The sequence below is a fragment of the Triturus cristatus genome, chromosome 8 (genome assembly GCF_964204655.1).
Source record: "Triturus cristatus chromosome 8, aTriCri1.1, whole genome shotgun sequence".
Lineage (NCBI taxonomy): Eukaryota > Metazoa > Chordata > Amphibia > Caudata > Salamandridae > Triturus > Triturus cristatus.
The window spans coordinates 841791052-841815698 of record NC_140591.1 but is presented as its reverse complement, the minus strand read 5'-3'; the positions used below and the strand labels follow the sequence as shown (position 1 = coordinate 841815698).

Here is a 24647-nt window from a genome sequence, read left to right as displayed (position 1 = left end):
CTATGCTCTCTCTCCATCTGCCTTTGCCTCCTCTCTTAGACTAGTCTTCATTTTGCCATTCGAGTGGGGAGCCATAGGTGGAAATGTGGAGACTTCTCTCCTTCAGGTGATTTGCTTCCGCTGTCATCAATATCAGTCTGCATGAAATGCCTTACCTGGCAGTCTTTCTTACTAACACCACCTCCAGGCTACTCATAGCCAGTGTCGGACTGGCCTATAGGGAAATCTGGCAATGCCCGGAGGGCTGTTCTGATAGATGTGTGTGGGCCGTTGCTTTGGCTGTTTGTGGGCCTATTTTATGGTCTGGTGGGTTATTGTTTACAGTTGATTTCCCGGATATTACCACCAACATTCCCTGCAACAAACACAAATGCATACAGTCTCCCACAACCTGCAAAACACCTATACAGTGCATTTGCACATTCAAAACTGCTGTAATTTGCCTTTTTAGGCCACTTTTTTAGCTATCTGATTAACTAAAGGAGTCGCTTTAAGTTTTGTGCTTGTGCCAATTTTCAGACCCAGTCCGTCCTCGCTTAAAGCTAATAGCAATCAGGCTAGGCTAGACAGGAGAGAAGATCATGGACGTCACAAGGGCCAAAAACTACTGCCAGAGTAGACCAATCGGGGACAGAACAGTGGTCAATGGACTTGTTGGCAATCCACAGGTTACCAGAGCTCTCAATGAGAGGTTTGGAATTGCAACCTAGCTCCATAGGATGAGTATGGAATCAGTACTATGTCAAAGCAGAGAGGAGTTATGTTTATATCTCCTTTGGCAAATATCTCAAGCTTTCTTTCAGGAGTATGAAAACACTTAGGAGCTTTGTAGAATGGTGCACAGACAGTATATGGTGTACAACCCATTTGTTTAGTAAAAAAAATGTATGTGTGTATTTACGTGTGAGGTATTTGTTTAGTGTGATCATCATGGAAAGGAAGCATAGGGTTGTAAGGTCCAAAGACAAGGATACTGGTAATGAATGCTTGCAGGTGAAGCAAGGTTCGGAGAATAGAAGCTGGCTGTTATGCATTGTGATGTAGTGCTCTTTAAAGAGGTGTGTATTCCCCTTTTTCCTAAACACCAGGAGAGCTGGGGCACTTTTCATGGATATGTGGATTCCGTTCCCGATTGCAGTATGTATGGATGGAGGGCTGCTGTTTTCTTTCATCCTTGTTTTTTTCCTTTCTTGCACTTCTTCATTAAAATACACTTATTAGAGTATTTTATTTAGTTTGACATTGAAAAGTATTTGTTCCGTGAGATGCATAATTTGTTGGTTTAATTTCCCTATGATTTAAAGTATGCCATATTTAGCAGTTCGCTCAAGGTATTCCCGCGCAACACTGTGCTCCCAAGTGCGGTATTTTTCTTTTCTCATTGCGCCTTTAAATTAAAATTTCTTCTTAGGACTTCTCAATTCAGCATACCACTCGGGTATTAGCTGCTTTTAACATACTCTCTGCTTTACGGGGATCACTACACGCTTATCATCGGTAAATCAACAATTTTCTACTAGAACGTCCATCATACCCTAATGGAGTAAGAAACTCATAGAACATGGTACAGCCAGTAATGCTTATGTGGTGTACCCTCTAGCACTATGTTCTTATCTTATGCTACTTCCCCCACACCAATACCTTGCCATTCACCCCTGGTGCAAGAGTTTATTTTTCCAGGAAACTGGTACAATAGGTTATAATCTAGGGACACAAATGTGCAAGCTGTTTAGCAATGCAGTAACGATTGCTGCTGTGTGAGCCATTAGCCATGTTCATGCTTCCAGGATGCATGAGCCCAAACAGTGGGAATTTTTAGGGAAGAGACAAACTATCACACATTTGTAAAGCAATGTCACATAATAAAGTACCACAAATGTAGGGATAGGAATATGGGAATTTATTTGGAAAAGACTTTTAAGTACTTGAACACTAATTGATGTGAAAAATTACCTGTGTATTAGATGAACCAGCGTCTTCAATGGCCAAAGCAAGCGGAACAGTGTCACCATTGACCAGGGCAAATAAAACACCAGTGTCCGTCGAAGAGCGAATACTCAGAGTTACATTTACTAGCCATTCAGCATTGTTGGCGGAATTATCTGTTAAAAATAAAATTACTGTCACAAAAGGAGAATCCAAAGACATTTATTAAAATTACCTTCTGTAACCATAGATCATCTATTTCTACCTCAAAGGGAAATTTATTTTTTCACAGGATTTCATTTCGATGGAATAAACCTAACACATTGTATAGCTCAATTAAGCTATACAAGGTTTTAAACAATCAAATAACTTTAACAAACACTACGAAAATGTCCTCCTGAGGACCCAGTTGGCTGCGTTTTGTTTCGCCCAATTCCTGCACAGTTCTGTCATCTCGCGCTTAGCAGAAAAATCATTGTTCTGGAAAAAAAAATCTTACTTTATTTTCGCCAGTGTGGTCCCGATAGGTAATGTACTGTACTCAATGTCAGCAGAGTAATTGTAAGTTTTTGCTACATTTGGGTTCAGTACTGGTTTTATTTTCATTCAGCAAATATTGGGCATTGTCTATACAATGGTGTTTTTGGCACCATGAGCGTCTTGAAGGCAGCCTCAGAGCGCTTGCCTATCCAGACTGTATAACCCCCCTGACAACCTCCTCCTAATTGTGTCTTTTTGTATCCTTTCCTACGACATACCTGCATTTGAACTAATATTTTTAACACTCAATTGTTGGTGTTACATTCTAGCCTTGAAATACCTCTAGGTTTGCACACCAGTGAAGGGATGTAATGTATGCTGGCTTTCCAAATCTACAATAGCTCTCTGATGTTCAATGCATGAACAGGGCATGAAAAAAACAAAGACATTTGAAAAAAGGAAAAAATTAAAAGTATTACTCAGGTGAATAGAGATTGCTCAATGTATGGTGTGCCAATATTTGTTTTACTGTGTACAATGAATTATCAATTTTGCTCTGTGAGATTAGGCGTTTGCATTCCATCTAACTCTATTTATTTCAGCGTGCCTAAGTCATTCTGACCAATGAAGGTTTAATGAATGATTTCGCAAACTGTATACTTACCTTCAGAACCTATACCACGTCTCAAAAAGCTAGCACAGTGAGAAATAACATTTAGCATTTAAAGTTGTAGGGTTTGGCATCCAGTTCTGAGCAGATATATCTAACTTCTAAAGTTATTTCAACTTTCTAAGTCAAAACACGACAATCACATTTTGTTTTATTATAATTTCTTTTACTACACAGATTACCGGTATTAATATTTATCATTTGTATGTAAAAATATCTCCAAGTGGACAATTCTGCTTAAAAAGTCAAATTTTGAAAGCCGGTAATAATGTCAAGTGCATAATTATTCCAATTGAGAATTACAAAAATGTTGCTATAAAAATCTTTAAATGCTTCTATGCACTTGCATTTCCTTTTATCTATGCTGTAGCTTGCGATGTTTATTAAATCATCACAAATCGCCCCGATCCGGTGCTGCATTCCTTTCACCCTTCACAGGTAGAAACTCTCATGGATCTGTTTTCTAGGTGCTCCCCTCACAGTATATGGGGAGAAACCTCATGCATCAACCTGTGCTCTCCTCCACCATTCTTGAGCAATATCTCCTCCTTTCTGTGGTAGACTCTCCTTATCCTACCCCACCACACTGACCCACGATACCAGTGGCGGCCCCTCCATTAGGGCGGAGAAGCGCTGCCTCCCTGGTCACCACCTGCAAATAAAACGATAATAAAACTGGTTTTAAACCAGTTTTGTTCTTGTTTTATTTTAATTTCTCTTGACCCGCCCCAAGGACTCTGATGAGTCTTGGGGCGGGTCCAGGGGGATGACACTGTGGTGGGGGAGTGCTAGTGTACTTCCTTGTCGGTTCACTGCGCATGAGGTGTTTGGCCAGCCGTTTCAGGTCGGTCAAACACCTCATGCGCAGTGAAGCTTTCTCCATCTCCAGCTGCATTACTGGGCCTGAAGAAAGCAGGTACAGGCTCCCAGTCTGACTGGGAGCGCAAAGTCCTAGCACTTAGGCCAATCCTGACGCTGCTTTCAAGCAGCATAATGAATGGCCGCAGTGCAGTCAGGGAACCTGTCCCAGAAGCAGGAAGAGTGCGATGGAGCAGATGGCGGAGACAGCGGCGATCAGGTAAGTAAATGTGGTCTTTTTTTTCAAAATTGTGTCCCCGACACCTCCCCCCCAACTCCCTCCTCCGGCCCGGCCCGCCCCGCCACTTTGGCAGGGGACGGGTAGCTGCTGCATGATACCGCTCAAGCCATCCCTTCTTGATGCCCTTCCGGAGTATCCAATAACCATTCCATCCGCTGGCATCTTCCGCCATCTCACATCTTGCCTCTTCTTTTGTGGCTCTCTTACACTGATCTCATTGTCGTAAATAAGTTGTTCCCACAGGCACATGAAGCCATTTTCTAACATGGAAGCCATATTCAATTAGCAAATTATCATGTGACTCAAGCTGCCGTTGTGATTTAAAAGTACAATTTTAAACCGTGCTAATGTCTATACAACATTTGTACTAGCTACGTTTTTATGTTTTAGAAATTTTCCTCTGGACATTTTGTAACAATATTTTATTACTTAGTTATTTTACTGAAAACTAAATCCAGCGAGGTTGGCTTTCTTGGGTATGGGAGGATCGTAGGATGTTGCTCTGTAGATTGAGATAAACTGGCAAGTCTTTCTTGTCCTGAATTTGAATGTGTATTTTCTGTGAGTTTCTTATTAAACGGTGTTGTGGCCCTCATTGGTAGTGAGTTCTATTGAGGTAGGTAACTTACTATGAATTTTTTTGGTGACTTTATCTTTACTAATCTGTTTATGAAATAAGTTTCGTTTGTTCATGACCAAAGTTGGATTTATACTAGTTCTTAGCACTTGCAATGGAAACCTTAGAGGTGAGCTTGCAAAAAGTTAAAGCCAGGAACATGGACATGAAAGACCCCGCTATGTATTTGCAACCTGCTCCTCTGTTGAGGGCAAAACCATGCATTCCACCCTGGTCCCTAGCACAAGTCAGAAAACTCGTGGCCTTCATGGAGTTAAATATAAAATATATATCGACTGAGCCCACACTGGCTAAAGCAGGGCTGACCTCTCACCTCTTCATACCAGAGATACCAAAGTAGTTCTCAGTTTAGGAAGGGAACCAATACGAATAGCCTCAAGGGCCCTATTAAATGGAAACCCAGCGATGTTGAGTTCAACACACCAAGGTGCGTTGATCTACGTAGGTCAAGAACACCCCGCACCTGTAGTAAGTAACAGGGATTTTTGCCCTAGAGGGAGCAACCCAATAACATACGGGACTGAGTCAACGTCTTGGTGGGATTAGCATTCGACTTAGATTGTGAGGTCACTTTGACAGAGGGACTGATCGCTGTTGCCCAGTTCGAGTTCTCAAAACTCAGTTTCAGGAATGTTACTTCCGTTCTCACTGCTGGGAAGTTTCTAATGACCAGGAGGTGACGTCCAGAAAGAACAAGTGTCGGGACGGAAAAGTCCCTCACATGGTGACGGACGTGTACCCTTGCTCTGGGGTGCCCGAAATGTATTGACATCTGAATCCCTGATGCTGATTTTTGTTGTTGTAGGAGAACATGGATCATGAATGTGCAGCATGACATAGGCCTGTCTCACTGATTGTGGTCTTTTTAGACTGTGATGTGGGCCCAAAGCATAGTGGTGAAAGGCTACAGCGTTTACCAGGAGCTAAGCAGCATGAGCGCCATGATGGCAGCATACGGTGTAGTGACCAGTAGGAGGAAAACAGGCTTTTTTATCTGTCACTAGAGTGAGATTTACAGGCTCACTCATTTAAAGTTCAGCTGCTGTGAGCTTTACTCATCCTTGACCTAAATTGAAGGGGTGTATAGTGCTGCACAGTGTGTGTGTCTTATATACCTGTGCAGGGTGTATGTGGGCCTGTGAATAGTACAATAGAGGGATGATGCAGTGCTGGGCACTGCATGCGTGTCATATAAAGTTGTTTGATGTATGTGTGTTTGTGAATAGTACAATACTTAGAAGATACCGAAACACTCACCTGTGGAGCCACGCCATTGCCGCCACCGCCAAGAGTCCAGGGGCCATTACAGCGCCAGCAAGCACCATCTTCCGCGTCGCCGCCCCGGGACTGCAACTCCCGGCATCCTCAGCGGCGGCGCGACGAGCTGACGCGGCGCAAGCGCCAGGAGGCGCATACAAATTGCAGAGAGGCCCGCTTCGCGGGACGCATGCGGGACGCGCCGGGCGAAGCCCGGGCAAAGGGCGGGCCGTCTGTGGCCGTCCGGGGCTGACCGTGGCTGGGCTGGGCCACCTCCCTTGATTTTCATCACAGGTATTCTGTTGCTATTTCTATCAAAGGGGTTCTTTGGATACATCGAACGTACGGCGACTGTGAAGAATGGGGTAAACTACACGGATGGCCACTCGTTCATCTGTTAAAACTAAAGCCCCAACTAAGACCCCTCTCCCAAGTTTGACAGCAATAGATAGGATGTTGCAAAAAACAATTGGGGTAGTCGCCAATGCTATTGAGAGCACCAAGAGGCGGCTATCACTACCCCCTAGTCTATGTTTGTTAACGCAACAGCAAGAGGACACAGAGGATCACTCCAATGCCATGCTGAGTATGCAATTATCACAAGAATCTATTTTAATGGCCTCATATGCGGACTTTCCGGTCAAGGACTCGAACTGTGTTGTAATCTCGCAAACTACACCTCCTGATAATTTTATGACTCGGGAAAATAGGTTGTCTTTAACTCCTAGATTAGGATTAAGTGAGGGACAATCTAATACAAACAATGTGCCCGATCACAGGGAGGAGATAATGGTTTGTGAAAATGAAGATATAAACACTGTGGGTTTGCCAAATGGTGCTATCTCCCTGCAGGAGATACAAGGGAGTAGTCCAAAAACAAAAGTTGTGCAGAATGTACGCAAGAAAGGGAAACCAAAAGGCAAAAATAAGAAATTTGTATTACCCCCCCGCCAAGAGAATGGGGTCAAAAGAAAGTCATTAAATAGTACTGAACCCCCTAATCAAGAAGATAATTCCACCCTACAAGAAGGAATTACATTGAGTGATTTGGTAGACTTCATGATAAAAATTGAGCAGGTAATGAAGTCTTTGATACTGCCAGTGGTAGGAAGATTAAAGACCCTTGTTGATAAAATTGAGGGCTTAGAAAAGCAAGGGGCAGGTACTTTAGAAACATTGGAACATTTTAGTACACTAATTAGATCTAAAGCTGTATTGAATACCAATAAAACAGATGATGCTGTTATTAATGTTCCTCATACATTAGCACCTGCAACTCTACCTGAGAGGTGCGAGAAGGATAATGCACCCCCTATCCTACCTACGGGGGCAAATATGTCAAATAAAACAGATTCTGGTGGAAAAAGAATTGAAAAAGAGAAAGGTAAGGGATATGATGAGAAGGAGGGAATGGCAGACTTAAAAATCTATAATCGAAATGACAAGGATAAAAGAATATATATTGACCTCCCTCCACAGTCAATTCCCTATACCGTAGTGTTGACAGGGGTACCAGAGTTGAGTAACGGAAAGGCAGAAAATTATCAGGAACTCAAGAATAAGGTAATTCATTGGCTGAATTACAATAGGCCATTGCCTAGACAAACTCGTGTAGAAATTCTAAATGTTAGGAGGGTACACTGGATTGGACAGAGGCATAAAGATATTCAAGGAGATTGTATTATCGTGAACTTGAGGGACAGAAGAGCAGTGAGTTTTATTTGTCAATGGGAACCTAACTATAATACTGGCAGAATTCAAACTCTAGACCTAACCTACTTTTATCCGGTAATGGATCTAGGGAGAGATGATACCTGGTATTCCGGGGAACATAGGTTCAGACACAGAGGTAATGTTAGCCCAAATTTTAAAATCCCTTTAGCAAATAGATTTCAGATCCTGCAGGGGCTAGAAGATATTGACTGACTCAAGGGAGACAATAGACCCACTGATTCGAATATTATCAAAAGTAACAAGTTAAAGGACCAAGGGCTTCGGAATACCATCACCGAAATAGAGACAGCTAAGGTGGTCCTTATTAGCGAGAGCCCACAAATTGAGGCACTTTGTGGTGAGGAAGCATCTCTTGATAGTAACAATGATTTAGCGGATGATCAATTTAGTGGGGAGGTTTGGTCCCTTTTGAGTTGGAATATCGCAGGACTGAGGTCCAAATTGGGCAATAAAAACTGGGAAAAACTGGTAGGCAATTTTGATGTTATTAGCCTCCAGGAAACATGGACAACTGAAGCTATACACATTAATGGATTTAAAACATTCTTTTCTCCAGCAGTTAGCTTAACTCATGGTAGGGCTAAAGGAGGTTTGTGTACTTATGTTTCGAACCTGCTAGTAGGAGTTAAAACTGAGTTAGTTTTTAATAATGTGTATTACCATATTATAAGGATCACAGTCAACAAGGGGTTTTCCACAATTTTGATTAATTTTTATGATAACATCCAAGGAGAAGACCCAATGGATGTTTTTAGATTATTAGGTAGTAACATCACCTCAGCAATCGGGCGGAGGACAGAGGATACATGCATTATTTGGGTAGGAGATTTTAACTGCCAATTATGCAGGAGCTCTGAGAATGGGTTATGTGGGATGAAATTAGATAGAGACATTGGCTTTAGTCATTTTGAACACTCTGGACGAGGGGATTATTTAAATGAATTAATATTTGAAAATGATTTGGACTTTGTAAATAGGCTGATTAGTCCAGAAATCCCCTTTTTACCAACGTTTAATGGCAGAGGGGCAAATACAACTATTGATTATGTCCTAATGACTTCTAGACATAGGGATATGATACGGAACTATAGAATCCTGGATTGCCCACTTAGTGACCATTTTCCTTTAAGCCTTAAAATAACCATGAGACTTAAGAAATATCGTGGTAGGGCCAAATCTAAAGTGATAATAGATAACATTATTATGGCCCGTAAAAATGGTTATGCCCTAAAGTGGACAAAAATTTGCCCCGCAGATTTCCAGGAGAAACTAATAAAAAGCATGCTGCTCCAATTTTATGTATGTACAGATGTGAATGCCAATGATTCTGATTTTATTAATAATTTTTTATTGATTATTGCCCAAATAAGGAAGTTATTGTGGGTTGGTACTAATGGTGGGAATACAAGGCAGAAGAGGTGGTTTGATTCAGAATGTACTAAGGCTTATAGAAGTCTAAAGCATGCTATACATGCTACAGAGAAGGATACTGATTTAATCAGGAACTGTAGGAGTGTCTATAAGCAGACCCTTAAAAATAGGAAAAATGCTTTAAAGCTGGAAGCATGGGATGCTTTATGTGACGCCTCGTTAAGCAAAGACTCTGCCTCATTCTGGAAAGTTGTTAATGCCCCTTTTCTAAATTTCAGCGACACGGACCCACTAGATGTGGCAATTACTGAGAGTGAGTGGGCTGAATATTTTGCTAAGTTGTATTCCATTGTACAGGATAATATGGAAAGTACCAATGATAATATCCAATTGAGAGATCATACACAGAGTAGTATCCAACTTGAACCTGAAATAACAATAACAGAGGTGCAGAAATGTATTGATGCAAGTCTGGCGGATGGAGTCCCTGTTGATTTATTTAAAAACAACAAGGAACTATGGGCTCCAATCCTTACACGTTTGTTTAACGCCACTTTGAAAAGAGGCCTCCTCCCATCGTGGTGTGAATCCCTGATAGTCCCAATTTTTAAAAAGGGTGATCGTGAAAACTGCAAGTGTTACCGCCCAATATCACTCCTGGATTCCACTATTAAAATTCTAGGAAGGGTAATCTTAGATAGGTTACATGTATGGGCTAATGAAGCTAATATTCTAAGTGACCTGCAGTATGGCTTTAGGAAAGGTCTTGGTACTATTGAACAGTGTTTGAATTTGCATATTTTAATTGAAAAATACACCAAAGTGAAAGAGGGACGAATGTTTTTAACTTTTGTGGATCTTACCTCAGCATTCGACTCAGTAACACATTGTAAACTTTGGGTAGTAATGGATAAACTGGGTGTGGATAAACAGATTATTGACTTCCTGAGAGATCTTTATGCAGGAGCATCGGCCAGAGTAAGATATGGAAAAAATGGTGAATACACTAGATCCTTTGCAATCAAAAGGGGTGTAAGACAGGGCTGTGTCCTGGCGCCGTTCCTTTTTACACTCTATATTAACAACGTGGAAAAGACACTGATAACTGAGTGTAGGGACGTACCAATGGTAGGAAAAAGATCAATCCCAATTTTGTTATATGCAGATGACGCGGTCCTGATGGCTAGAACACCGCAGGCCATGCAAAGAGTAGTTACATCCTTTTCTGATTTTATGAATCAGCTTGATTTAAGCATAAACTGTTCTAAGACATTCACCATGCACTGTGGGCCGGGTGCACAGAGGAAGAAAAAAGTAATTTATATTGGAATTACCCCAGTAGAGGACACCTTAACATTTCCCTACTTAGGGGTCTTAATTGATAGCTCCGGGCTATGGAACAATACAATTAAGACAAGGAAATTGTTGTACTGCAAATCTATCATGGCTTTAAAAAATTTTAGCCGAAAAATAGGGAGGAAACCAATTAAGGAAATGTTGACTGTTTACAAAGCAACTTGTGTAGCTATTGTCACTTATGGGGCAGGCCTATGGGGATATGCAAACGCCAGTACATTACAAGTGGTCGAAAACAATTTCATGAAATATCTCCTAGGTGTCCCACAGAGTGTTTCAACATATGTTTGCCATATAGAACTTGGGGAACCATACTTAGAAGATATAATAAAAACTGCACCAGTTCTATTATGGCATAGAATATGGACCGCAGATGAATCTGGTTTAAATCGAATGATCATGGAAAATGCGATGGGTCTAGAGAAGTGTGGGAAAATTAGATGGCTGAATTATATTAATAATTTTCTCACGCTACTAGGGCTGGGGGACTATTATACAGACCCGCCCTCTCTTTGTAATATATCTAGGAAATGTTTAAAAGATAGATGTATGACCTATCAGCAAGAGACCAGAGTTAGAATAGTGTTTAAGAAAACTACGGTAGTAGCCCATGAGCAAATTGTAATTTGCAATAGTTTACAGCCATATTTAAAGCTACAAACGAGTGATTATGAAAGGTTTTTACTGATACGTTTTAGATTTAATTTACTATTTAGATCACTCAGCTTTCCATCTATGAATAATTGGTCAAAAAATGTTAATAAATGTCCCTGTGATGATCTATCAGTGCAATCTGATATGCATATACTTTTCTTTTGTAAATTTTATACCAGACCTAGACAAATGTTTGTTGTTCCTTTGCTAAAAATGATGGAAATTAATCGGTGTCGCCCTGCTTTTTTAGCTGTACAGAAATTGGATAATATTTTAACAGTCGTATTTATTTGCTCATTCCTCAAAAATGTTTTTAAATTACGGAAAACAATTGAGATCTGAACTTACTCGGTTTTTCATATGTTTGGTTCCTATAATTGTCATTTTAATATGTGTGTAATTATTTCTTTGTACTTTTATGGTTATTTTGTTTTAATAACCGAATAAAGATCAACTTGACTTGACTAGAAGATATAGTGCTGGGCAGTGCGTGTATGTTATATGCATGTGCTGCGTGTATGTGTGCCTGTGAATGGTACAAAACATGGAAGATTCTGGGTTCCATTTTACGAGAACCAGGCTACCTGGAGCAAGGGCGTAGTGAAGCACCCACTTTATCAGCTCAACCAGGGGTGCTACTGGAGAAAAGTACATTGTTTTATGGCCCTTACTAACTTTGATCTGTGGCTTGCAGAGTGACAAGAATAAGTACCATGACAAAGCTATGGGATGAGGGCCAAAGGCTGCCAAAGAAGCCAAAAAGTGACAGAGAAATTATTTAAACAGTAAAGACACAGGTGCGAGGTAAATAGAGTGAGAGTGTGTGAAAAAAGGAAGGAAGATAGAATGCAAATGAAGAGAGAAAAATAAAAAGGAAGCCAGATGGAAAATGGCATAAGAGAAAAATGGAAAAATTGAAAGAAATAAAAAGAAAGGAAAGAACAAAGATAGAATGAATGAAATAAAAAGAAGCATGGAAAGAAGGACCGCGAGAAGAAAGGATGGAAGGAAAATAACTAAAATGAAAAATGGAGGGAGGGAAAGAAATATGGAGAGCAGGAAAATAAACTGAAATAATGGAAAGATGGCAAGGGAGATGGGTAAGGGTGATGGAAGGAAAGGAGAGAAACAACAAATGGAAGAAAAAGAAAAAGAAAAAAGGATGGAATGAAGGGGAGAAGGAAGTACAAGAGAATCATAAGAAGACTTAATAGAACAAGAAAAGAATAAAACAATTGAAGGAAGAAGGATGGAAAGAAAATGAAGTAGGAACATAAAAAAGACAGAAAGGTAGAAAGAAAGAGAGATGGAACAAAAGAAGGATGGACAGGCAGAAAGAAAGATGGAACGAGGAACGAATGGAGAATGGAATGAAGAAAAGAAAGAACAATGGAAAGCAGGATCGGAAGATGGCTAAAAAGGACACACTGAAAAGACTAAAACGAAAGAAAGAGGATAGAAAGAAAGTAAGAATGAAAGAAGTCAATACAGGTAAATGCAGTTTTTGACCAAATTATTTAAAAACCATGCTATAAAATGTAGTATTATGAACGATTGTTTGCAAATTTCCCTCTTACTGTCATTCATAGGAAAATTTGGGATCGCCCACGTTTCTGCTATTTAATGTCGTAGGGTTCAAAGTGGGGGGTATTTTATTTTCCTGGAGAAGCATAAGGAGGCAGAGGAATCTCCCTCCCCAGATATGTGGATTGCTGCATTCTTGTGAGTTGGGTAGGACACACTGGAAGAAAGAAGAACCAACCTCTTGAGTATACTTCAAAAGGCGGTGTTTCATTAATAGACAGGTCATTGGAAAGGGGTCTGGGTACATCTCAGGAGCGAGATGGGGTTGACATGGGAATAATAAAGAGGAGGGCTGAGGCCCCGGGGTAACCTTTTGATACACATCACTGTGGCTGACATCCCAATGTGAACCTCTAGCTCCTCCCATGGCCTCTGTTGTGGGGCTATCAGATTTGGAGTCGCCCGTGCTGTGACAGACTACTTTTTGTAGGAAGGACAGGGCAAGGCAGAGGAAAGGAAACTTCAGAAGGAAGCAGACCCCAACATAAACTTCATGGACTTAGACTCTAAATCACATTTGGTGTCTCGAAATGGACTACAAGACAGGGAGTTTGAGGCCCCCAAAATTGTCAACTGTCAAGCATTCAGTCGGGCTGTGCGTGGAAGAGAAGCTCTGCAAGACTTTTGCCTGTGACCAGTACTGGGGACCAAGGTCTCCCAGCTGAGTGCGGGGACATCACCCAGAAAATCCAAGATCACCTTCCCCTGGAGTACTGGTGCCTGCTAGCTTGCCAGGGCCAGTGTGCCCTGTGAGGAAGAGGAAAGCGTTATAGGGAGTGAGGTCCAGTACCATCCTGGTGACTGGATTTCTGTAGCAAGGTATGAGGAGAACACTGCTGCACCAAACAAATTGCCTCTTGTGAATAGGTTAAAGTTGGCGACCCCATATACCAGATGAGGGCAGCCATGAAGTTAGCCATGAACGTTGCTGCATCAATCAGGCCATTGCCCATGTGCAGGTTTGAAATCTGAGACCCGCTTTGCCATGTGGAGCAGCCCTGAAGATTAGTGCCATGCCATTCGGGCAGTAGTCTGTATGCAGAGTGAAGTCGAAGACCTGTATGCCAGGTGAGGCCATCATAAAGATTACTGCTGTGCTGAGTGGGCCATAGCCTGTGGGCAGAGTGGAGTTGGCAATCCTGTATGCTAGTTGGGGCCGCAGTAAAGTTTGCTGCAGTGCGATCGTGCTATAACTCGTGTACAGTGTGAGGATGGTGACCCCGTATGCCAGTGACAGCCTACAGGAAAAAGCAAGGTGTTTGGTCTGGTCAAGATTGTGGTCGAGAGAAGGAGGGGTTGTGGTGACCATGCAGGCCCAAGCCCTGACTAAGGACCAGCACCAGGAGCATTGCACCCCTCCAACCTGTGGGGAGGATTCCAAGAAACTTACCAGCATCGGAGGAACTTTGAGGACTCACCCGCTGCTGCCTCCACAGTACTGTGTGTGTGAGGAACTCTAGGACACCCAACTGCAGTCCCTCCAGGGCCATGTGTGAAGAACTCACCAGAGACAGCCACAACAGCTTCAGCACCCGTGAAGGGGCACACTCAGAGACTATTAGTCAAGCAGGTCCTGCTGGAGTGGGTAAGACTAATTTATGGCCCCAATGGCCCCGGGGGAACTTGCCTGTCATATAGCGATTTGGTGCTGGAAGGCCTTTGACTTTAATAAGAGTCGAAATGGGATTCCAGGGACTCGGACTACTAGTGGGACTTGACCTGAAGGTTGGCTGTAGTATATGGGGAATAACCACTAAAGGGGAATGGGACTCAGGAACCCCATCTGTAAAAACACTAGAGCCTTGATCTGAGGGTGCTGTGTGTATTGTTTGTGAATGTGATATCTTACTATGTTTGCTGCTATATAAATACTAATTTCTTCATAAAAGCAAGTATATGGACTGGGCAGTAATTTATTGCGGCTGTGAGGCTGTGCCTACCCCTTTCTGCCGACATACCACCCCCCTCCTCCAACCCCCCCCCTCCTCCAACCCCCCCCAGACTAAGAAACCTTGGACTGCTCAACCCATGCTACCACTGAGAGTCAAGTGAGGAAGGGGTACGTGGCCCAGTTTCTCAGGGTCCATAGCAGTTCAGGCCCAGCCCAACACATGGTTGGGCTGAGTAGCTTTCATTTGCCCCATGGCCCTCCAAACAGGATTCCGACAACATGTTTGAGTTCAGGTGACAGATAAGGTGTGTGTTAAAATAAAGGGTCAAATCATCAAGGGCTCTTTTGTTTCCTAGAAACTAATTTCAGAACCTGCCACAGAGTATCAAACATAAATGTGGAGGACCACCACTAAATCCCATTCTGACGCAGCATTGTAGTAAACAGCATTGCAGAGCTTGCAACGAGGCCCAGATAAACACACAATGTAAATAACAGTAAATAATGATAACGGTCCCCTATGGCCAGGCTTCCCAAGCCCAGCATGCGTCTGCCTGTCAGCTCTGAAAAAGGAGCCTTGGTTTCATCTGAATCTAATTTTCAGCTCTGGAGCTGGAGGAAAGAGAATGAGGAAACCTGAAGGCTAATTTCTAAGAAAGGCCAAAACAATCTAGCTGAGAAGAGCAAAGCTGTAAATCTATATTTCACTATATATATATATATATATATATATATATATATATATATATATATATATATATATATCCATAGAAAAGGAACCCAGCAATTGAGGCGCCACACACAAACGTCATTAGTCCTTCTTTATTTGGTAGGCAGCGGGGACAACCGGCATCACATCAACAGCAAAAGTTAACCAAACATGTTTCGGGCTTCCTAGCCCTTGCTCACTGGTCATGAAGAGGCACAGCTGTTAGGTCTTGCGCCGCACTCGCAGCGATGATTTATAGTCCCGCCTAGTAGGCGTATTCTTGCACAGCATTATGGTTATTGTAGTGGTTAAAACAGTGGTGCCCCACAAAATTTCAATGTCCTCGAGTGGGAATGTTAAGATGCAATATCGGGTCCCTGCTAGTGACGCCAAACCAAAATCGGTAACGTTGTTCCTTGCACGCTGCAGTTTTGGCAACACGCTGGAGCCGCACTTCCGCGGCGGGGCACCTCACGACCCTGGGTGGGGCCGTTACATATCCATAGAAAAGGAACCCAGCAATTGAGGCGCCACACACAAACGTCATTAGTCCTTCTTTATTTGGTAGGCAGCGGGGACAACCGGCATCACATCAACAGCAAAAGTTAACCAAACATGTTTCGGGCTTCCTAGGCCTTGCTCACTGGTCATGAAGAGGCACAGCTGTTAGGTCTTGCGCCGCACTCGCAGCGATGATTTATAGTCCCGCCTAGTAGGCGTATTCTTGCACAGCATTATGGTTATTGTAGTGGTTAAAACAGTGGTGCCCCACAAAATTTCAATGTCCTCTAGTGGGAATGTTAAGATGCAATATCGGGTCCCTGCTAGTGACGCCAAACCAAAATCGGTAACGTTGTTCCTTGCACGCTGCAGTTTTGTGTGGCGTTTGTGTGTGGCGCCTCAATTGCTGGGTTCCTTTTCTATGGATATGTAACGGCCCCACCCAGGGTCGTGAGGTGCCCCGCCGCGGAAGTGCGGCTCCAGCGTGTTGCCAAAACTGCAGCGTGCAAGGAACAACGTTACCGATTTTGGTTTGGCGTCACTAGCAGGGACCCGATATTGCATCCTAACATTCCCACTAGAGGACATTGAAATTTTGTGGGGCACCACTGTTTTAACCACTACAATAACCATAATGCTGTGCAAGAATACGCCTACTAGGCGGGACTATAAATCATCGCTGCGAGTGCGGCGCAAGACCTAACAGCTGTGCCTCTTCATGACCAGTGAGCAAGGGCTAGGAAGCCCGAAACATGTTTGGTTAACTTTTGCTGTTGATGTGATGCCGGTTGTCCCCGCTGCCTACCAAATAAAGAAGGACTAATGACGTTTGTGTGTGGCGCCTCAATTGCTGGGTTCCTTTTCTATGGATATGTAACGGCCCCACCCAGGGTCGTGAGGTGCCCCGCCGCGGAAGTGCGGCTCCAGCGTGTTGCCAAAACTGCAGCGTGCAAGGAACAACGTTACCGATTTTGGTTTGGCGTCACTAGCAGGGACCCGATATTGCATCTTAACATTCCCACTAGAGGACATTGAAATTTTGTGGGGCACCACTGTTTTAACCACTACAATAACCATAATGCTGTGCAAGAATACGCCTACTAGGCGGGACTATAAATCATCGCTGCGAGTGCGGCGCAAGACCTAACAGCTGTGCCTCTTCATGACCAGTGAGCAAGGGCTAGGAAGCCCGAAACATGTTTGGTTAACTTTTGCTGTTGATGTGATGCCGGTTGTCCCCGCTGCCTACCAAATAAAGAAGGACTAATGACGTTTGTGTGTGGCGCCTCAATTGCTGGGTTCCTTTTCTATGGATATATATATATATATATATACACTTAAAAAACCATAGGTTTCACACATGTTATAGTTAGGTGGATATTTCACTAGTAAAAAACCAATGAAATTCCCCCGTTATAGTTAGTTCAGATAACTATAACTCGCGCGCCCGCAATCCTGCTCATGACGTCACATATTACATCACTCATGACATGGTCAGTGGCATCACTCATGACATCACTGATGACATCATCCTTGTGATAGAGTGGTGGTCGCGCGAGTTATAGTTATCTGAACTAACTATAACGGGGGGAATTTCATTGGTTTTTTACGAGTGAAATATCCACCTAACTATAACATGTGTGAAACCTATGGTTAAGTGAATTTGCAAGGTTTTTTAAATGCTAATTCCTAACTATAACGTGTGTGAAACCTATGGGTTTTTCAGTGAATTTGTGCGGTTTTTTAAATGCTAAGTTATGTATGTATTATTATTTTTTTTCTATATTTATTTTACAATAAACTACGTATTAAAAAAAAAAATTGTTTTTTGGGGGGTTTTCACTGTGCACGCACGGTGCGCGCACGGTGCGCGCACCCCCGCGATTTTGAATTATTTTTTTTAAATGTTCTGCCTTCGGGGTCCTCCAGGGACCCCCTGACAAAGGCTAGGGGGTCAGGAACTCTGTACCCTGCCACCTTTTCACGTTCGCCAACTTCCTTTTTCACTCTCACACTGAAAACAAACAAAATGGTGGCAGACACTTCCTGATTTCGACCAATTCGAATGTTGACTAACATGTAACCACCAATCAGAATTACGCTCGCGCACGTTAGGGTGCTCGCACGGTGCGCGCACGGTGCGCGGCTATAGATATGTATGTGCTTTTAACTGCAATTGTCTCAGGAACTACTGAACAGATTGACTCCATATATGCAAAAGGCACATCCCTGACCTGAGGACTACCTCTCTGCCAAATTTCAAGTAATTCTGTTCAGCCGTTCGGGCTGTACCTTCGACTAAAGGTCCTATGGGAAAATGCATGGGGAAAACGCGTTTTGGGACCTCCCTTTTTTCTCGGCCCCCGCTTGACAAATCCCCCTGAGACTTTTAGGGTAGGAGCTGAGCGGAGCGCCCCATTAGTTTTGAAAATTTAGTGAGAATTCGTCAACCGGCGCCAAAGTTATTCAAAATAGAGTTTTCAGATTTCCAATGGAAACACGGTCCTAACTATAACTATCTACTGGCGACCGCCAGTAGGTAATATATTTGTTTTTTCATGAAAAAAGCAAAGGTTACAGGGATGTTATAGTTAGAAAATAGCATTAAAAAAACCTTAAAAATTCACAGAAACCAACGGTTACAGGAATGTTATAGTTAGGTTCAGATTTCACACACACAAAACCAAAGAAATTCAGTGGTTCTAGTTATCTCAAGTAACTATAACTTGTGCCTTAAGGTAATTATAACTCACGCCTCCGCCATGCACAGTTTTATCATCAATAATTCCACTGCAATGTTGCAGTGATATTATCAATGATATTATAGAAGATGTCATGAGTGGTGTAATATGTGGAGTAATTAGCAGTGGAGGGCGAGAGTTATAGTTACCTTAAGGCACGAGTTATAGTTACTTGAGATAACAACCCTGGATGTGCCTGTATGGGGAAATGCTGAGCATATGCACAAAAGATCACTCTGAACAGGTAAATGGGTGTAATCGATAAGCTTAGTGGGGGCCAGTGTGTCAAGTACTCAACCGTCCTGGCTGTTGTAGAATGACCATTAATATTTCTTTGACTATGTCCATTCCTGGTCATGTGATCTGTCACGTAACCCTGATGGCAGGAACAGATCATCTTTTGTTATGATTAATTGGGAGACAAATTTGGTTGTACATGAATTGTCTGTTTTGCACGAGTTATACAAATTAACACTTAAAAAGATTGTGGTATGTTTTTGTATACATTCTGTCAACCACAAACAGGAGATTTGTTCAAAATACAGCGTAAAATTAATCTTGCTGAAATGCGGGATGTTTCTTGGTCTAGATGCCCCATCTCTTTTTGGGTGACAAAAAACCTCATTTATTATTATAAGTGGAAAAAACAGTATTTGGAACACTATCTTGTTATAATATCTTAACAGCATTAAATTATCAATTGTAAAACATGCCTGTCAACTGTCCGACAGGATATCTGCATATAATTTGTCAAAATTGGTTGCTTAATGTTATGAGGGTTACATTAATAGTGACGTAAGTAATAAAATTAGATGTAAACTACATTAGAAACAAAAATCAAATTATCTAATTATTCCGACTGCCAGAGCCTACCGATGGAGCTCAAAAGTTAGAGCTCCCAATCTAAAGAGTTTGTGACTTCTGAGTCCTGTAGTGATACTGACTGTGGAAAAAGGCAATAATGCTGGTTATTGGAACTCACCTGACACAGCGTTCCAAGCTGTAGCCAATGAGAACTAAGGAAGGTAAGGGACGATAACTCTATTCACTGACACCACGTGCTTGCATGATAAATAGCTTAAATGCTGTCACTTCAGCCACAAGATTAGGACTTTGCCTCTACTAAATAAGCATTTGCAATGCAATAGGTATTGCATTTGGGAGAGTTTAAGGCATTTGCATTGTAAATGACAATGCCTTTTATTTATATGTTTTGATAATTAAAACATAAATAAAAGGCACTGTCATGTACAATGCAAATATCTCAAACTCTTGTAAGTGCGAGACCTATGCAAAGAAGTGGCCACCATTGTCCCGGGCTGCTTAGAAAGTGAAACCGCGCATGGCGCGCTGAATGCAGGAAAGCACGCTGTACCTCCAGTAGGAGAATTACTTAAAGAAAACAGTGCTTACAGACTAAAAAAGAATCACTGTGTAAAAACCGAAGTAAAAGGGTCAGTCCTCACGGGAGGTTACGAATGAAGACAAGGCGGTACTAAGGAGGGACTAACAATCCTAACGAATCAGAGGCCAGAATTGACGAAGGACAATGACACAAGCCAATAACAAATATGGGCGGAGAGAGGGCGGGGCTTCTAGTCCATACTCCAATACAGCATGGCTCACAGAGCAGCGCATGCGCTGCCTAGGCTCAACCTAAAAAGGCACTCTGAGGAAGCAGAAAGAGGAGCAAAGAAAAAACTATACAGATGGAGGCACATCACACATGTCAAAAGCCCCTTCCTCCCCCAACACAAACTACATGACGTAAATATAGGTAAATACGGAAATGTCTGTGTCTCTTTCCTTTGTATCATATGGTTTGTTAGTTGCTAAACCACTTTTACAATCACATCTTTTCTAAGCTATCCAAGCAACATGATGCTTGGATACATCTCAAACTATGTGAGAAAGAGTATTGGGAGTTTGGTGCCGTGTCCCCCTTTCCCTCTTGCTGCACTTTAAATATAAAAAAACTCCATGGCCATTTTGCCACTCTGGCATTTCCCATGTATGCTGCATAATAGTGGTCTGCTTTTATTGCAGGGTAGGCTATCTTCACCAAACATTACCTCTGTGGCCCCCTTCTAGTCACAACTTCCAGTATTGTGAAGCTGGTTTGAGCATTTTTTGAAAGTGCTGATTTTGGGTTCCAAGCTGGCCCTGTCTATATTTGATTTAAACACTAGTTACATGTTTTTCTCTTCCTTTTTACTCGACTGCTCATGAAACATGCAATTAAGTTATTAAAGGCTGATTTTAATTTAGGACATTATGTTATTATATCTTCCAATCATTTTGCTGGTTTTGACTTTTCTTAGCTTTTGGAAAAGGTGTTTCGCTGTATGAGAATGCCGCTTCCTCAGGACACCATTCTATTACCAATAATTTGGTACAAATAAGACTTATATTTGCACTTGTAATAGCCTTTAAAATGTTGGAACAAGTGATGACTACAGAGAGACATTTGGTGGAATCATGAACGCCTGAAGGCAGTTCTTGTGATTTTCCTTTGAACTATGGAGAGAAGTGTTGTGAAGGGGTCTTCCTGTTCTCTCTCAAATACAAGCAAAAGGGAATGGTAACATAGCCCTGCTTGGAGCTGGAGTTTAAAGGGGTGGATGCATGGGGTCTACAGGCGTGTCCCTCCATTTATAGTTACATTTAAAAAAAAACTGATTTAAAAACATGTTTAAGCTTAGCTGACATTAAGTGTTTTTGCACTCTTTACTTTAAAAAAGGGTGTCTAGCTTAGAAAAACTAATTAAATCACCCAATTTAGTGTTCCAGTTTCTTCAATTGCATTCCAGTACGGGGTTTCAAGTAAGCAGAAGATGAAGTCCACCCTCTCAAATTTTCAAAAAGACGCTGTGTTCAAACGCTTTTTTTTCTTCTTCTTAATGCTCTCGGCAACATCTTTTGTGTTTTTTTGTTTTGCTTAAGCTACTCATGGGGTCAAACGATATGATACTAATGAAGATATCAGCACAAGCTTTGTGTACTAAAATGTAAATTGTATGGGTTTCTGACTCATTAAATCGCTTACTGTAGTTGAAATTAAACTGTGCAACTCCAGTCCCGGGGTAATAGGACCCTCTCTCGACAGTGACCAGGCAGTGCTTGCTTTGTTTCTCTTGAATGACTTCCTTTACACCAGACGCCCCCTGGTTCATCAAGTTCCATCCACGAATGCATCCGTCCAAGCGAGGGTTAATCTAGAACAAAAAGAGAAAAGGCATCATACACGTGCCACTTAAAATTGTTAAATGTTTACCTTTATTTTTGCGGGCTGAGGATTCAGTGCCCATCATGCCAAATCTTTAACCCCTTCCATGCTCATGACGGAACGGTTCCGTCATGAGCATCGGTTGAGCTGTGCTCATGACGGAACCGTTCCGTCATGGCCCCGCCCGCGCTCGAACCCTTCAGCACCGCGGGGGAATCCGCGCAGCGCTGAAGGGGTTAAACCCACTTTTATAAGTTGTGATTAACTGGAGAAGTGTAATCTTGATTCCATCTGAGATACCGTATGAGTGCATAATAATCATGAGTAGTCAGCACTCTTAAATATTCAGTGTGATTAATATTACTAAGTAGAGTAATTAAGTTTAAAATGTGCTGCCTAGTCCATAAATCCCTGAACGGCAATGGTCCTGCCTACCTAGCAAAAAAATTGATGAACTACCGCCCTGCTAGAACACTTAGATCGTCCAGTCTTCACCTCCTAGCGGTCCCCAAAGTACGTACCGTCAAAAATGGAGATAGATCCTTCTCCAAAATTGCCCCAGAAAGCTGGAATACTCTACCTTTGCACATAAAACTTGAACCCAGCCATCAGAAATTCCGCAAACTTTTAAAGACATGGCTATTTTAACTCTGCTTGCCTCCTACCTTACCATCTGAACATCTGTCGGCGCTATGAGACCTTTGGGTGATATGCGCGCCTTACAAAAATCAATACATAGACACATAGACATAGAGTGCAGTATTGCATATTTAAAGTACTCCACATGAAGAGTTTGTGTATAGAACGTTATTAATAAAGGTCTATGTGACATTTATATATTAATGTGACAGGAGAAGGTAACAAAATATGTCCCATTGTGAGGTTAATAAATGAGAATGTGTATGTGTAGATGAACATTTAAAACATGAACTCGTATGACAAGAATTATTTCCATGCAGGTGCATTTAGAATTACATCTTCGTAATCCTTTACAATTTATACGTATTAGAAGAAGCTGTATTTACTGTGTGTGTTGAAATGTGCACATATTCTGTAACCCTGTGCACTGTTAAAGTTGACTATAGAGGGCCTCCAGAAACCAGTTCAGTTCAGGCTCACGTTTCAAATCTAACATGTAATTAGCATTTAACCTTCAATGCTGAATGCATTTGCTTGTATTTTGTTTCCACTGCAGGTATGGGCAAGGCATCATTAGTTAGCATAGATGGGTTTTGTTTTCATTAGGTAGCAAAGTATTAGAAGATGAAGTTGGCAAGGAGAAGCACCGCAACGAGCAAGGAGGCAAGTTCTCATGGTGGAGGAGAGGAATGAACAAGAACAAATTAAGTTGCAACTTATTGATGTGGGAAAGGTGAAGCAAGTATCCAGTTGTGCCAGGGACATGGAAATCCACTATCAAGTGTCACATGGGATTATCTACCCTGAATTCAATTGATATATTATGTAGTGCACTTGTCTTTCTAGGCATCTGTCTAGATTTTTTTGCTGTGTTGTTCTACTAAGGTGGCTGGCAGTGCCACTTCTCAGGTGCACACAAAATTAGTTGAATTATTGGTTACTTTTGAATAGAATTGAGGTAACAGTTTAAATTTGGTTTAATTGAGTGCATATTTAGCTGCTTTGAATATTTAGTTTACTCATTTCCACTGCCTTTGCAGCTTACCTTGCACCATTGTCATTAATTCTTCATATGAACATGTCGTTCGAGGAGATAGTACACTTGACTGACAATAGAGCTCACACGAAAGCGTATTCATCAGCTGAAGCTAGCGATATTTATGGGCTCATCAAGGAAGTTAGGGCATTTGACACATCCTCAGGGTCAACCTTACAGCAACTCCGGCAACTGGAATATCTGATGCGCAGAGAAGTGAATCAACGTCTGCACGCAACGACTCTCGTCCAGTACCATAAAGCGAGTCGAATTCCAAGAGGTTTACGTCTAGCAATCAAGCCTATGTTGTTCAACATGAACAAGAAATTTATGGAGAAATGGTATGCCATTCTCAATAAGTGCTCTTTGGATTTAATCCTTTTGATAGTTGAAGAATTGTCTCAGGTTATAATTGAACTAGAATCTGAAATTAAAAATTTGCAAACCACTTTAACAGCTCAAATGGCACCGGAGGTATGGACTAAAACACTGGATGACATCAACCTTAAATTGGACAATTACGCTAAAGAAATCCATGAGCGTAAAATTAGAAAATTTCGTAGGGACACCATCGACTACAAATTAGATGAGGTCTATACTTGGGCGGAGGTTTACGCCCAGAAGCGTAATTGGCAGAGACAGGGTACCACCTCGTCAGAGGAAAGTCTAGTATCAGTCACAGACACTCAATTATCTCGTCCACCTGCCCCTACCGGTACGCAGTCAAAAGAGTGTGAACCAGCCATTGCTGGGCCTAGTACATCAAAAGTGTCTTTTTTAGAGACAAGTCCAGCATCAAACCAACCCCCTGCACCGACATCAACGTCCTCAGCAAAACCCGTCGAGGCCATAGATTCAACAAGAACCGGATCTACGAGAAGGGGGAAGAGACATTAGTGGTGAACATCTCTTCTAAGTCCTTGACTCCCAAACAAATTTCAGTTTTGAACAAAGGCTGCTCTTTTGTTCCAACTTACACAGGAAAGGCTTTAGATTCTCAGGTTGATCTATTTAAGTTCACTAGGAAGCTTCGTCTTCGATATTTTTTTTCAACTATTGAAACTACTCCCAATCCTTGTGTTGATGAGGGTTACCTTGAATTCAAACCCAAAAGTTCTTTTTTACCACCTTCTTCA

General features: G+C 42.0%; 1 protein-coding gene across 1 annotated transcript in view; it reads right to left on the bottom strand.

Annotated features, from left to right (window-relative positions):
* Positions 1-24647, bottom strand: part of PROS1 (protein S) — a 308818-nt gene that overhangs the window by 71451 nt on the left and 212720 nt on the right. The window contains exons 12-13 of the mRNA XM_085622337.1: positions 21657-21825; positions 1954-2102 (exon numbers count right to left, since the gene is read on the bottom strand). Coding sequence (XP_085478463.1) covers positions 1954-2102; positions 21657-21825 — 318 coding nt within the window. The remainder of the gene's footprint in view (positions 1-1953; positions 2103-21656; positions 21826-24647) is intronic.